General features: G+C 37.6%; 4 protein-coding genes across 6 annotated transcripts; 1 reads left to right on the top strand and 3 right to left on the bottom strand.

Annotated features, from left to right (window-relative positions):
* Positions 1–257: 257 nt before the first annotated feature.
* Positions 258–5,193, bottom strand: LOC122519193 (T-box transcription factor TBX10-like). The gene is made up of 4 exons (XM_043638509.1): positions 4,435–5,193; positions 3,983–4,368; positions 3,605–3,856; positions 258–1,450 (listed from the first exon to the last, which is right to left on the bottom strand). Exons 1-4 carry the CDS (start codon positions 4,562–4,564, stop codon positions 812–814), a joined length of 1,407 nt encoding a protein of 468 aa, XP_043494444.1. The 5' UTR covers positions 4,565–5,193; the 3' UTR covers positions 258–811.
* Positions 5,194–5,743: 550 nt separating this feature from the next.
* LOC122519194 (serine/threonine-protein phosphatase alpha-2 isoform) lies at positions 5,744–9,801 on the bottom strand. The gene is made up of 5 exons (XM_043638510.1): positions 9,560–9,801; positions 8,562–8,693; positions 8,243–8,473; positions 7,782–8,110; positions 5,744–7,692 (listed from the first exon to the last, which is right to left on the bottom strand). The coding sequence occupies exons 1-5, from the start codon at positions 9,612–9,614 to the stop codon at positions 7,453–7,455; spliced, it is 987 nt and encodes a 328-aa protein (XP_043494445.1). The 5' UTR covers positions 9,615–9,801; the 3' UTR covers positions 5,744–7,452.
* Positions 9,802–10,249: 448 nt separating this feature from the next.
* On the top strand, positions 10,250–12,333 carry LOC122519195 (ran-specific GTPase-activating protein-like). Of its 3 annotated transcripts, XM_043638512.1 has the most exons (5): positions 10,250–10,357; positions 10,457–10,549; positions 10,899–11,056; positions 11,153–11,439; positions 11,632–12,333. In XM_043638512.1, exons 2-5 carry the CDS (start codon positions 10,535–10,537, stop codon positions 11,913–11,915), a joined length of 744 nt encoding a protein of 247 aa, XP_043494447.1. In that variant the 5' UTR covers positions 10,250–10,357; positions 10,457–10,534; the 3' UTR covers positions 11,916–12,333. The 3 variants fall into 3 exon arrangements, with proteins under 3 accessions (XP_043494447.1, XP_043494448.1, XP_043494446.1); XM_043638513.1 differs by having other exon boundaries at positions 10,261–10,546; XM_043638511.1 differs by having other exon boundaries at positions 10,262–10,549.
* Positions 12,334–12,478: 145 nt separating this feature from the next.
* On the bottom strand, positions 12,479–13,729 carry LOC122519582 (endoplasmic reticulum resident protein 29). The gene is made up of 3 exons (XM_043639143.1): positions 13,622–13,729; positions 12,980–13,378; positions 12,479–12,893 (listed from the first exon to the last, which is right to left on the bottom strand). The coding sequence occupies exons 1-3, from the start codon at positions 13,727–13,729 to the stop codon at positions 12,657–12,659; spliced, it is 744 nt and encodes a 247-aa protein (XP_043495078.1). The 3' UTR covers positions 12,479–12,656.
* Positions 13,730–14,105: the final 376 nt, after the last annotated feature.

Raw genomic sequence — 14,105 nt, 5'->3', positions numbered from 1 at the left:
GTCATTAAGGATACGCTAATATGTTTACACAGCGTCGTTTGGTGCTCGGTCATCAATCAAGAGGCACGTCCGTCTCTCCGTAGGTGCCGCGTGCATCATCAGGGCCACACTGCCAGAAGATACTCCAATTCGAGGAGACCGTCTTACGACTTTCGATTATTTCTTATTAAAGTATTCACCTTTATTGAAAGTAATGGAAAACAATAGGTGTTCTATCGCAAGTTCGGAAGGGAATGCGAGTGATAGGAATAATACAATTTGTCTCGAAACTTAATGTATTTATGCTTATTTTTGGAACAAATAATAGACTAGTAGCTACGAAGTACGTTAAAGAAAAGTCGCATTTTTGATAGGATAACTAGGATAACTAGTCGAAATGTCCGTTGAATTGGAAAAGCACGCAACTCCTCTCTAAACTTAAAAGTACAATGGCACGATACTCGAGGCATAATTTATTAAGGCACTTAACGGTCCCGCACTCTCATGGGTTGTCACGGAGCGTTTACATTCCCGTCTTGGCTCAAGAGAGCGTTTTAGGCTCGTTCGGCATTTGAGATACCTCGTATAAATAGACGCACTTTGCTCCTACAAAAGGCACTTTCCTTCTTGGACGACGTTACGTCGAACTTACGATCGAACTGGTTAACATTTTAACGCAAATTCTAAGATACTTATGTATATATATATATAGTATATGCATATGAAATCTTTCGTAACGAACGTCGTTATATAGAAAATATCTAACGTCAAATATAAATAAGATAAAATCTCTATAGGAAAATAGATATATTTATCGAGGATATAGGAGGAATTATCGCGGTCCGTAAAGAGACGACGCGGTACCGGGATGCGCGTGATGCGGATGCGAATGCGGATGAGGATGAGGATAATGAAGGGAGGAGTTTACGGGAGGATTGGATTGTCCGTGGTGATGCGGATGAGGTGGCGGCGGGGGAGGCGGGGGAGGAGGGTAAGAGGACCAAGGTCCCGAAGGAGCCGTAGGGTAAAACTGATGATGATGATGATGATGATGATGATGATCTTGACTCGACAAGGTAGGTATTTGCATTCCCTGCGGTATAATAGCGTTCGGATATCCGCTCGCGGAAATAACGTTAGAGTTGGCAGCGTTTACTACGACGGTGCCACTGGTAGAACTGGGTGCCGCCGTTCTCTTAGCGGGATTCTGCATGGCCGAGGAAACGGCCGATTGCACGGTGTCGCAATCGTCGGACTCGCAATCCCGAAATCCCTTGGCGAAAGGATTGCTGGCAATTTTCAATTGCGTTATACGATGATTTTGGTAAGCCGTGACCGCGGTGAATCTCGTCTCCGGGAAGGAGAACGTTTTGAAATTTTCCGTCCTTGGATCTGGTGCCGAGCCTGGAGGAGAGGGGGCGACCACCACGTGACATCGCGGTTGATATCGGTGCATCGAATTCAAGATGATCTGGAGAAAAATAATGGAAAAGAGTAGAGACGACGTGAAAGTAAGACGTGAAAGTAAGACGCGAACGACGGATACGCGAGGAAGAAGCACCACGGGGGGGGCGGTCACAATGTTTGACAGGCAGAAGAGAGTCGGTGACTAATTAGCGTAAAAACTAACCCCCGACCCAACGGCAATACGACACCCTCTTGGTTCTTTCCTATGCGTACGCTAATGTGCATATGCCTCGGCGAAGAGAGCGCACGTGTGTCGCGTCCGCTCTCGCTCGACGAGGAAAAATAAGAGAAAACCAAGAAGAGACTGCTTCGCTTTGCGCCCATGGAAAATGCGTGTGGCCCCGAGCCACGAGCAATCGAATCTCTCTTCTCTTTTTCGACCAACCTCTCATACGACGAGCGTCCACCTTTTCTTCTTTGACAAATCTGTGCCACACAGAAATAAAAAAAAAAAGCAAAAAGAGAAAAAAAAGAAAAAAAAACAAGAAAAAACTGGAACACGAATGGTATGCGATCCGGAAAGGTTCTCTTCGATGGGATACGCCAATTAAGAGACTCGCATCGTCAAACGTTCTAGCACCGTCGTCGTCGTCGTCGTCGTCGTCTCTTCTAAGCCTTTTTCTTTTTCGGACCTGTAGCGCATTTTTCCGTACGCAATTAAAAGAACAAACTAGCCTGTTTGTCGCCTTCTTCCCTCTCTTTTCCCTTTTTCGTGTCAAAGGTCTTCTTACGCGGCGAGCAATAAATTGTCGAAAGGAACGCGAGCGGAGGGCACGAGACTCTGGTTTCTTTCAAGGATTCCGCGAGCGTCGAAAAATAGAGGGCTCGTACGTCTCTCTAAGGGCTAGGCGTCTTATCGAACCTCGATCATTATTTCGATCGGTATTTCGAAGCAATTTTATTAGCAAAAGCAAAAACCAAAGTAATACGAGTCGCGAGAAAATCAACGAAGCCATTCTCTCTCTCTCTCTCCCACGTGCACTTTTTGTTGCGTTTGCAATACCGATTGCCCGCTGGTCGTCTACCTTTCTCCCTTTTATTCGTCGTCGTCGATAGATCGATCGATTTGGCACGACAAATCGTTCCGATTATTTTTAGCCATCCGATTCTAATTACGCTTGTTGTTACGCTTCTCGCATTCGATAAGAAGAAGAAGAATCGATCCTTCCGACTGTTTCGAGCATCGACCCTTTCCCTCTTTCTTTCGTCAATCGCCGACTCCGAGTTCGTAAATTAGCGATCGTTAATGTAAATCGATATGCGTAAGCGAGTGATCGTTGAAAGAAAAATCGTTGAAAAAAGTTTATGATTATAATCAATTTTATCGAGAAAAACGCAAAAATTTTGTTCGTTTATCTTAACGTTGTATTCTTTGTAGCTGAGATTCGTGATAAATTGCCAACTTATGTATAAATCCTTTTTCTTTGGTATAACGGTCGCGTATGCATATGAAATTATAACAAATTTTTGCTGTTAATTCTTTCGTAGGTTCGGCCTCTTTTCCCATGCGTTTACGTTTTTCGTTTACGTTAACTGTGTTTACGTTATTCTAGGCTTACGATGCTCCGTGCCATCGTGGCGACAGGAGAGAAAGATCGATTTAAACTCGAATATCAAAATCCATCGCAGCTTCGAGATCCGATAAATTCGAAAATACGCGTTTTTCGAATGAAGTAGAAATGCGAAGAACGTCGCTTTGCGGATGCTCGATCGATGATAATAGATTGTAATTTGATTCTAGCGGAGCACCGATAAAAAAAACTAAAAAAAGTCGAAAAAAGAGAGCGAATTTTCAAAGTAATATTTCGTTCTCGCGAAAAGAGTCATGGCTTTAGGGTGAGTTAGAATTTGTGGTAAACGACAGCCTCGTATCTCAGCTCAATTAAAGCGAACTCGTCCGAAACGACAAACACGTGGAAGAAGAAGAAGAAGAGGAGGAACGTCGTTGATGCCGTCGTTGATGCCATCGTCGATGCCGTCGCCGTCGGCCCCGACGACATCCAAAACACGATGCATTTTTCATTCTATTTTATTACGCGGGTACTTTAAACGAGAGAGAAAGAGTTTTAACGAGGACCGAAAAAGAAAAGAGAGTCCCCCCCCCCAACCGAGGACTTTGATTTAAGAATCTCAAAGATGATAAGTTTGACGGACTTACGTGGCCGTTGTCGTCGAGTTGATTATTGGTGAGTTTGAGTTTGTCGAAAGAGACCGGTTGCTTCATCCAGTGAGCTCCGCTGGCAGGACTGTCGGGATGCATGTGAATCCTTGGCGGTGAAACTGGATCGGCCCGACCGGCAACGACCCAAGCACTGCTGTGAAAGGCGTATCTGTATCTCTTGTCGTCGCACGGGACGAAATCCATGACCAAAAGATACTCCGTGTTTGGGTCCAAACCAAAGAGTCGACACTGAAAAGGTGCTGGTGGTCACTTTCTTCCATTATTTTTCCTCCACTCTCCTATTTATTTCTTTTATATTCGCGCGCTCGTTTCTTCCACGAATGGCTGCAAATGTTCAGCGGTTTAAGCTCTCACCTGAAAAGTAGGAAACATTCTCCTTCCAGCTTTGGTCACGATCATTTCCGTTCCCAATTGATGAAATTCTTCCCAAAGTGGTTTAGCTTCGAGCGCTGCCCCGGCTCCGGCTAGTGCCGGATGAAGCGGACTCTTCGAGCCGATTTCTTCGCTACCCTCGTCGCTTCTACGTCGATGGTGATGATTGTTATGATGATGATGATGATGGTGGTGATCGCCGTGATGTCGATTATTATTGTTCCTGTCGTTTCGAAGATCCGCCGAAGAGGAAGAGGTACCTATCGCTGGTACTGCCGGCGGATTGGAAGCGTGCGCCGACGCCAAAGAGGACTTGCTCGAATTTGGACTTCGGGATCGTTTTACCCTGCCCGCGCTTTGTAGACACGCTAACAGAATCGATTATTATACGCTTGGAAAAGGACTTGGAATAGGAAACGTAGGATCGGACTCACCTTCCATTTGTTGCATCGGTGACGGTACCATCGACAATTGTTGATGGGGTGGCTGTTGCTGCGTCGGCCATTGTTGGTAGCAACAATCGGCACCACCGATATCGCGTCGTTCTTCTTGCTGCTCTTGCATATTTAACTTATACCCGAAGAACACATCGAACGAATCACGATATCTTAAAACTTTACCAAAGATATCTTTCTTATCACTTTTCTTTCATTTTTTCAATATTTCCAATCGATCGACGAAGATGACACTTTAAAACAACACTTTGACTCGACATATTACTTTCCCGATCGATGATGACTTTTTACAATTTGTATTATTACTTACGAGAACGCGCAAATTTCAAAGAAGAAGAAAAATACGAGCATTATGCAAGGGTATTCTTCGTTCCCCGTTCCAAGTCACAGTATTTGACGGAATTTCGAATTGGAGTCGTTGACAGCTAGGCGTATCACGAGAAGAGGGCTACCAAGGCAGAAATAATGATCTCAAAACTTGCCGACCGACCGATCGTCAACGGGACTTGTCCTCGCCTTCGAGAGAGTTTGCTGACAAGAAAGGATTTCTGGAACGGGAAAGAGAGAGAGAGAGGGAGAGAGAAAATCTCGGACGATGAAATCGGATGATGATTCAGAAAGGACTCTCTGCTGGCAACTACCCCCGCTAGTAGTCTTATCATCGGAACATCATTCTCTTTCCTCTCCTTCTCTCTCGCTCTCTCTCTCCCTCTCTCTTTCGAATCGTTGAAGAGCTGAAAAAGCTACGGGCGGAGGTGCCACGCGAAAGGAGGGGTTTCTCGAAGAACCTCCTACATGAACACCCACGCGTACTAGAAAGCCAAGTTCCTTCTAACGCCTCGCAACTTGGCATCGTTCTTTTGGCCCTCTCGCCGAAAGGCCAAGTCCCGCCTCTTTTCTCTCTCTCTCTCTCTCTCTCTCTTTTCTTTAAGGGTAGCACCGATTTCTCAGCCAAACGAAATTCAACGCTCAACCACGATACGCGAGGCTTCCAACAACTCTGCATATATATATATACCTACCTTTACGACCACTACGTTATTTCAATGACCATACACACTCATACGTCATTGTCTAGATTCCAAGTATAGTATTTGCTTATGTCAGAAGTAATAGATACTTGTTTACTTTATCACCTCTATATAATCTTTTATCGATTAATTACTTAGAATCTCGCGTTGCAGAGCTGTAAACAGGTTGTCAAAAATGATCATCGTAAATGTTATCATTTACTAATTTCTGATGTTGGTGGAAATAATACGCAATGGTAAGAAATACACGATCTAGCTAAAATTGTAGTTTACGAATTTATTGTTTAATATTCGCTATCATTATTGTAATTGCATTGTAATAGCATAGTACCAATACTGTTATTTTATATGTATGTATGTATGTATGTATGTATGTATATGTGTGTATGCGATCAAATCAAATGACAATGATTTACGTGCGACGAATAAAAAGTAGAAGAATTACAGTTTTTAGCAAAGTTGTATATATTAGAGGACGTTGTTCGTTAAACAAAGCGATACTTTATACTGAGTTTTTCGCTCTGATTTATTTATAAAAAAGGAAACTTTGAATATACAGATATCAGAGAGGCAAAATAATCGATTCCGGTTATTGTTTGTTTGTTTGTTTAAATTGATAAAAAAAAAATCGTTGCATTTTATATAAGATAGATTAAATATGCATAATAGTACGCAGGAGAGGAAATGAAAATCTAAGGAGTACACGATTGTGATAACGATAAAAACAGTTTCATCCTGCCACGATAATAAGTAGGACCATGCACAAATTTGTGTCAAAAAAGATTAATATCCGTGATACAAAATATTTCTCTTTTTCCATATTTTCACTTAAACGCTCAACTACTTGCGTAAAATATATTTTATTTAAAACATAATGTAACATAATATTACTTCCTTCTCGTGTTAATGTTTAAAATGATATTGGGCTAGGGTCCGGAGAAGCTTTGCAGCGTTGTTATAAATCTATTACGTTATTTTTATATTGAACTATTATTTAAGGGGGTTCTACAAAAAAGTGAAACTTTATTTTATTTTATACATCTCGCATGTATTTGTATATATAAAGACGTTTATTACGCAAATCCATTCATCTACCAATCTGTTTTACGAAGTTTGTGCGAGTGTTAGTCGTTTTTTTTTTTTTCTTTTTTATCAGAGAAACGTTGAGCTTCGATTATGATAATATTACTTTGTACAAGGTTCGTACGGACGTATTACAGTCGATAGTTAACGATCATAGGCAGTCGCTAATAATACAATATCGCGCTTACACATCGTATATTATATCGTTACAATAAAGTTTCCGGATATTTTGTTGGTCGTATCGCGTTATTAGGGAACAAATTTAAGCGGAACAAAATAATATATATATTTTCATTTCTGTTTGACAGAACTATATATATATATAAAAGCTGCAAGAGTGATAAATATTATAGTTCAGAGATCGTTTTATCGAACGAGTGATAACTATTATTATTCTAAGATCTACGTTATTTTAATCCGTTTTTTCCTTTTAATTCCAGTGTTTACGCTTTTGGTGTTTTTCCCCTTTCTTTCTTTTCATTCTTTTTTCATCTCCCTTCTCGATGACTCTCGTACCTTTTCTTTTATATAATATATATATATATATTTTTTTTTTTATTTTCTTATTACTCCATAATTAAAACGACCGCGTATACGTATAAACAAAAATCAATTTCCAACCGATAAATTCTACCTTGCCGTAACTGAATTACTCTCATTTTGGAAATCTCGCGAATAACGAACAACGCCTCTCCGGATTATATCTGCCATCTTTTTAAGTAGTCATTGCTTTTTTTTCTTTTCTTTTAAATGAACTTCGTATGCTCTGCAATGAATTAATAGCAACTCTTATTTATAAGAATTCGTAATGTCAAAAAAACGGATGTGGGGAACAATACATAAGATCCTAAGTCTTTTGCGTCCAAAAATCATTCTAATAATTTCACTTCTTTTTATTTTTGTTATTTGCACCTCGGGGAGGTGTTACTGGTCTTCCTGCGTTTAGACCACCGTAAGTAAATTTCCTTTTATCCGCTGGTTTTAAGATTTGGAAACTACACATTAGAGTCTCGTCTACTGACATCATGGCACCAGCATTATCAAATTCCCCGCAATAATTTGGAGCAGAAAATAAAGTTACCAATTGTCGTTTAGCAAAAAATTCATAGCCATCTTCTACTACCTGAAATGTAAATGAAAAAGTTTACAACGACGGATTCATCGATGACAACTTTGAAAGTTTCACGAAAATAATGGGAAAGGGACGCTTACTTGATGTGCACGGCATATCAGATCAAAATCGTGTTTATGTAAAAATTTCGCAACGATTTCTGCGCCAAACGTGAAAGAGACGCCACGATCGTTTTCACCCCAACCCATGGTATCTTTATCCGGATCGGACCATAGTAAATCGCAAAGAAGTCCTTGATCTGGCACATCTGTAGGTCGCATGATACGTCTAATCTGTTCCATGCTTTGAAGATCTGGACTCAACCCTCCGTGACAACAAAATATTTTCTCATCCACAATAGCCGCAACAGGTAAACAATTAAAACAATCCGTAAAGGTTTTCCATAACTTGATGTTATATCTGCGTTTACCTGAAATATTATTTAATGCATTAATAAACTTTAAAGCGTGATACTAGTTGAATAATCTTTCCTTACTTTCGCATATATCTATTATAAGTAACGAAAAGATAGGGTTGATTTGTAATTTTATAAAATACTTACACTCGTCGTAAAATCCATATATCCTGTTGATAGAAGCGCATTCATGGTTACCTCTGAGTAAGAAAAAATTTTCAGGGTACTTGATCTTATAGGCAAGAAGAAGACAAATGGTTTCTAAAGATTGTTTTCCTCTGTCGACATAATCTCCTAAGAAGAGATAATTGCTTTCGGGTGGAAATCCACCATATTCAAACAATCGCAATAAGTCATAATATTGACCATGAATGTCACCTTAAAAAGCAAGTCCTTAGTCAAGCTTTAACGAAATATATTAATATATGGTGTTTTTAAGCAACGCATACATTTTATAAAAACTTACCACATATTTTAAGCGGTGCTTCGAGCTCTAGCAAAATAGGCTGCGACAAAAATATTTCACGAGATTTAAGACAAAGGCCTCGAATTTCTCCTTCTGACAATTGTACATTTTTTCCTGGTCTAGCACCTCGTACTAATAAAATGAAACGTTATGATACAAAACATCAGCTTTAGTTAAAATTATACGTATATTGTACAATTATATATATATATATATACAATATTATCTTATTTTTCAAACGTATAAATGATAAGAGTTGAAAGGAAAAATGAGAGATTAAATAAGGTCAAGATTGTAGGATAGTGTTGGCAAATCTTCTCTACTTGATGACTTAAATTGAATGTATTACATATAGAGATTTCTCAGAAGTCCTAGACACGCAACAGACACGCACGCGCGTATACGCAAACCGAACGCAAGCACGCATCCTTGATCGAATATTTGCATGAATCAGCATGAGCTCTTAATATAGCTAATAGGTAGAATCTATAATAAACAACATTGATGGCGACATCGACGATATTCGTTGAAATAATATTAGGAGTGTTGCAAATAAGAGATAATATATTTGAGTAAAATAGAAGAGTAGAAGGAAGGAATCGGGCCTCGCCCAAACGCTTCGATGATTCGAGGGCGGTTGTCAACCTCATTTTTATGTAAACAAACCATCGATAATATTGTAACTCTCTCTTTCCTTTCTCTCTCTCTCTCTCCCCCTCCCTCGCTCGCGCGCGTACTCACCAAGATTCTTTAATGCGATCTGTCGTGTTTAGATTACATTGCATAATCGGTATATCGAGAGGTACGAGAAAAAAATATATGCATATGCGTTAGATGAAAATAAGAAAAGTAATATGAAGGGAAAATGAAAGATGATCGACAGTTAAGGAAAGTAAAAGGTCGAGAAAGAATGACGCGGCTTACTAACTCCGTACGATAGCCTCCCCCCGACCCCCCTTCCCGCTCCTCTTAAGAAGAATGATCGGACAGAGCTTTACCTTCTAACAATCGACCTATGATGCTATCAATGTTTAACTTGTCGGTCTCAGCCATCGGACCGGAGTTTCGTGCGCGTACCGGGCTTCACACGGAGCACCTTGATACGAGGATGAGCCTTGATTTTTCTGGATCTTAATCCGTCTTACACAAAGCACTTTATCGTCTTCGCGGTTTTCGACAAGGTACCCGCAATGGCCGCCCGGAGAACCGCGCACTCCACTCCCTTCGACTCGTTCTCTCTCTCTCTCTCTCTCTTTTCTTCTTCTTTTCCTCCTTCCCTACCCTTCTTCCTGACATTATCCCCTCCAATTGATGGCTACCAGCCAACAGTTGTACCGCCACGACCGAGCTTAACTTTATTTCCAATGCGCGCGTCGTATTACCGCTCATTTTATTGGACGACGTTGAGCGGGATTCCACGACGAATCATACGTTTAGTTTTGGACTTTTTTTTCATTTTCAATTTCCTATTTTCATTCCTTCATTTGCAATTTTTATTAATTGCAAAAAAATATGTATTTTCAACATTATTTATTATTAACGGAGTTATAGGATTATTCTCTTGCGAACAGAATGACAAATACGAATAGACTTTTTTCGTGATACTTAACGTCAATTGGTCCATTTTAAACGATTTACTGATAACCGATTTCATCCAATAGCAAACAATTTTTGTAATATTGCTTCAACGTTATTCGATCAAACGGAAATTTTAGAATAAAATCGCTGTACTTTAAAACAGTTGACGACAAGATGAAAAACTTCTGCGCATACGAAGCTATTTCTCTTGAATAAAGGTAAAATAGTGAATCGAAAAATTAGAAAATTACGACCAACTTGATATTAATAAACAGATTTGCAGTTATTTCTTTGTATCGAAATTTATTTTTGCTTAGCAATTTTTTGCGTTGAAAATACCGGTCTCAAGTGGTATATCAATTATTTTCCTCGATTCCATTCTACATTAGAAAAATATGCCAGAAAACGTGGTAACTATTTCATATTTATTCTAGATTTTATTTTAAATTTCATTCTACATTTTATTAGAAATAATCAAAATTTGTTATTGCTCCAAATTTTCTCAATATCTCAAATAGAGACTATATAAGTTTCTTTTATTTCTAATAATATAATAATAATTATTATTATTTTATTATTATTATTACAATATATCATATCATAGATAAATATTAAAATTTGATTTCTTAGCTAAAGAAAAATGTCTATATAAATAAATAATGAAAGCTCATACTAGAATGAAATCTAATTAGTCAAATCTAATTATATAAGAAATAGATATTTCAATAGTTAATAAATAATACACCATTCGTAATATAGTTGAACGGAGATCATGTGGACGTAAAGGGTACGAGTTGTGACGTTCAGGAGAATGAAGATGTTAATACAGAAAATGATGTACACTTTGAACCAATTATATCTTTACCTCTAATAGAGGTTTCCAATAACGAAGAAAATGAAGTAGAGATGATTAAATTGTAAGTCTCGAGTTATGGACAGAAAAAATCTGTATCCTATACTCAAAATATATTAGCAGAGAAATAGATGTACTTTAATACTTGTTGCGATTACAGAAGAGCTAAACTATATCGTTACGAGTCTGCGAGTAGCCCACCCGAATGGAAAGAACGTGGTACAGGAGAAGTGAAATTATTAAGACACAAGACGAAGAATACAGTTAGAGTGGTAATGCGCAGAGACAAAACATTGAAAATATGTGCTAATCATTTTGTCACTCCTTGGATGGAATTGAAACCAAATTGCGGTAGCGACAGAGCTTGGGTTTGGAGTGTTCTTGCTGACTTTGCGGATGAAAAACTTAAGCCAGAATTACTTGCAATACGTTTTGCAAATGCTGAAAGTAAGAATTTGTTTTCATTTATTCCACCTTCTTCTATATTAATATTTTGTTACTTCTTTATTGCGTATGCGCATTAAGGTAACATAATGTACAGTTAATTAGATCTACCTAATAGCATTCGTAAGATCGTCATTTATTTGTATCGTATTTAATGGATGTATTGTTCTTGTTTTTTTTTTTTTCTCATCTAAGATGCATCATTGTGGAAAGATGCCTTTGAAAAAGCAAAAACTATAGTGAGATCTGAATGTAAAATTTATGCTGGCAAAAGCAATCCTGAAATCAAGCACGTCGATAGTGATAGTGAATCCTGCAGTGATGTAAGCTACAGTGGGAGTACTGACAACGAAGAACAAACAAAAGTTCGCAAAGAGGTTTCTAAAGAATCTGTGGAAAATATCAAAGTCGTAGAAAATACAGAGGATGTAACTAAAGGACTTGAAAATTTAGAAGTACATGATAATTCAAAAAATTAATAAGAATATATGTAAATCTAATGAACTTTCAATAGTGCAGGGGTAAAGTGAAGTTAATATCCATATGGCACATTCCAAGTAATATGCAATATTTATGTATGCATGTACATGCATATTTATGTACATGTATGCATTCAATAATACACTACCAATGCTTATAAGATTCGGGAACGATTTTATAGACAAATTTTTAGATTCTAAACAAACTAAAATATATCTTCGCTTTATTATAATAAGGTGTTGTTTATATAAGAACGTTATACGCTGCGAGTTTTTTAATCAAGAGCAGATGGAGGGAGGGACGATAACATTTATACATGAAAATGTTTATCAATAGAAATTTTATAACCCGAATACATGTAAAAACGACGTAAATTTGTAAATTTAATATTAATATATACAAGGAGTGAAATTTCAATTTGTGACAGTACTTTGTTCAAAGATATTTTATACATTACTATTTTAATTATAAATTAAAATTCAAGTTAACAAGTATATGAAAATAAAGAGGGAGGATTACAAATATATATTATATAAGAATAATGGAGTAAATTATTCATTACTTTGGAAATTGTTTTCATTTAATACTAGATTTAGTTTTCTTAAAAATGTATATCTCTGCGGTGTATGGATTAAAACAATTGTTATACGCTTAATAAGAGAACAAGAAAGAGAAGACAATTTTCAATATTTTCGAATATTCTTTAATATATTAGAAATTCATATTGTGTAAAAAATTATTCACAACTCGTCCCTGTGCGTAAATGATTGTAAAATGTTTCTCCTTTCTTCCATTGTACGTTTCTTCTCGTTTGACATTTTTACTTTTAGAAGGCCTTCTAGTCGCGTTTGTTCCGTTTGAACGAATATGTCTCCTCTCTCCAATATTCTTTCCATCATTTTAACATATACCTTTGCAGCTGCGCGTTGCGTTTCTGGTAATGTATCTTCGAAAACCTTAGCTTTGTATAAAATTTCCTGAGAAGAAAGGATCATACATTTATTTATTAAGAGATAGTTTAACAATTTGAAGATCGTTTAGCCCATTAATTAGCCCATCTTACCTGTCTATCATTTTCTGAGCTAGTTTTGAATTGTTCTGCGAGCCTATCCAATTGCTCTATGCAACCTGGTAATCCAAGATAAACGTATGACTTTGATTTAATGAATCGTTTGATATTGTCCGCAGTAAAATCGACATCCTTTTCTGCGATAAACCTAAGAGGTTCTGTTTTTCCTTGTAAAAACAATAGAACGACTGGAAAATCTTCTTTCTTAATGTTATAACGCTTAGCCAAATCTGCGTTATCTTTGTTGCCAAAATCTTTGACGCCAACTTCTGCAACTAAAAGATCTTGAGAATCTTTAGTAGTTGCCGCTATCTTTCCAAATTGTTCATGTTTTTCTCCGTATGGGAATGCAACGTCAAATTTAACAACGACTGCCTTAAACTTGGCTACCACCTGTAATAATAACAGCATAGACAATTAAATATGAAAGTTCAATTATTATAAGCATACTTGTTTTTTATTCATTGATAAAATAGTAATTATTTAATAATGAGAAAAAGGATTAAATGCGTGTATACATTGTACAGGTAACGATGGCAACGAGTCATAAAAAACAACGATAATATAAAGGAAACGAGAATAGGAATCATTAAAAAGATATTATCGAAAAGAATAAAGGAAATGAAATGTGTATACCTTGTCAAAGGAATATGAATCCAAAGGGACGCAACCTTTGCAATCCTCGGCGATAGAAACGCTCGATCCGATGATCGTGCCGATGAATAAAATCAACGGTATTAACATCTTACTCTCGAAGAACGATCGATTCGATTGGGTCAAAAGAATGAAAGAAAGAGAAAAAAAGTCACATTAAATAAAAATAGAAAAATTGAAGGAAAGAAAAGTGGATTAGTAATTTTTCTTTCCTAATATATTGAACTTTTGCTGGAATTGTCGTTGAATCGTCGCCGAGGTGTCTCTCCCTCTCTCTCTCTCTCTCTCCTTGATATTGACTCTCTCGTGCGCTTATCGTAACGATACAATCGAAGAATCGAAGGAAGACAAGACTCTATGAGGGAGACGGAGAGGAAAGATCGGATCGAGAAGATAAATTAATTGGAATTAATTGTCATCGATATTACTCGAAAAAGTAATACGAGATAGAAGTAGTTTTAAGAAT

The sequence above is a fragment of the Polistes fuscatus genome, unplaced genomic scaffold (assembly GCF_010416935.1).
Source record: "Polistes fuscatus isolate 324 unplaced genomic scaffold, CU_Pfus_HIC Scaffold3, whole genome shotgun sequence".
NCBI classification, from domain to species: Eukaryota; Metazoa; Arthropoda; class Insecta; order Hymenoptera; family Vespidae; genus Polistes; species Polistes fuscatus.
This window is presented reverse-complemented; position numbering and strand designations above follow the sequence as displayed.

Coding starts and splice junctions, on each gene's coding strand:
- LOC122519193 (XM_043638509.1), bottom strand. CDS start 4,564: ATGCAAGAGCAGCAAGAAGAACGACGCGATATCGGTGGTGCCGATTGT. Junction 4,369..4,434: donor ACCGATGCAACAAATGGAAG/GTGAGTCCGATC, acceptor CGATTCTGTTAG/CGTGTCTACAAAGCGCGGGC. Junction 3,857..3,982: donor GAATGTTTCCTACTTTTCAG/GTGAGAGCTTAA, acceptor GCACCTTTTCAG/TGTCGACTCTTTGGTTTGGA.
- LOC122519194 (XM_043638510.1), bottom strand. CDS start 9,614: ATGGCTGAGACCGACAAGTTAAACATTGATAGCATCATAGGTCGATTG. Junction 8,694..9,559: donor CATAGGTCGATTGTTAGAAG/GTAAAGCTCTGT, acceptor TCATTTTATTAG/TACGAGGTGCTAGACCAGGA. Junction 8,474..8,561: donor AGCACCGCTTAAAATATGTG/GTAAGTTTTTAT, acceptor TTGCTTTTTAAG/GTGACATTCATGGTCAATAT.
- LOC122519195 (XM_043638512.1), top strand. Junction 11,057..11,152: donor GAAGTAGAGATGATTAAATT/GTAAGTCTCGAG, acceptor TTGCGATTACAG/AAGAGCTAAACTATATCGTT. Junction 11,440..11,631: donor ACGTTTTGCAAATGCTGAAA/GTAAGAATTTGT, acceptor TTCTCATCTAAG/ATGCATCATTGTGGAAAGAT.
- LOC122519582 (XM_043639143.1), bottom strand. CDS start 13,729: ATGTTAATACCGTTGATTTTATTCATCGGCACGATCATCGGATCGAGC. Junction 13,379..13,621: donor ATTCATATTCCTTTGACAAG/GTATACACATTT, acceptor TTATTATTACAG/GTGGTAGCCAAGTTTAAGGC. Junction 12,894..12,979: donor GCTCAGAAAATGATAGACAG/GTAAGATGGGCT, acceptor CTTTCTTCTCAG/GAAATTTTATACAAAGCTAA.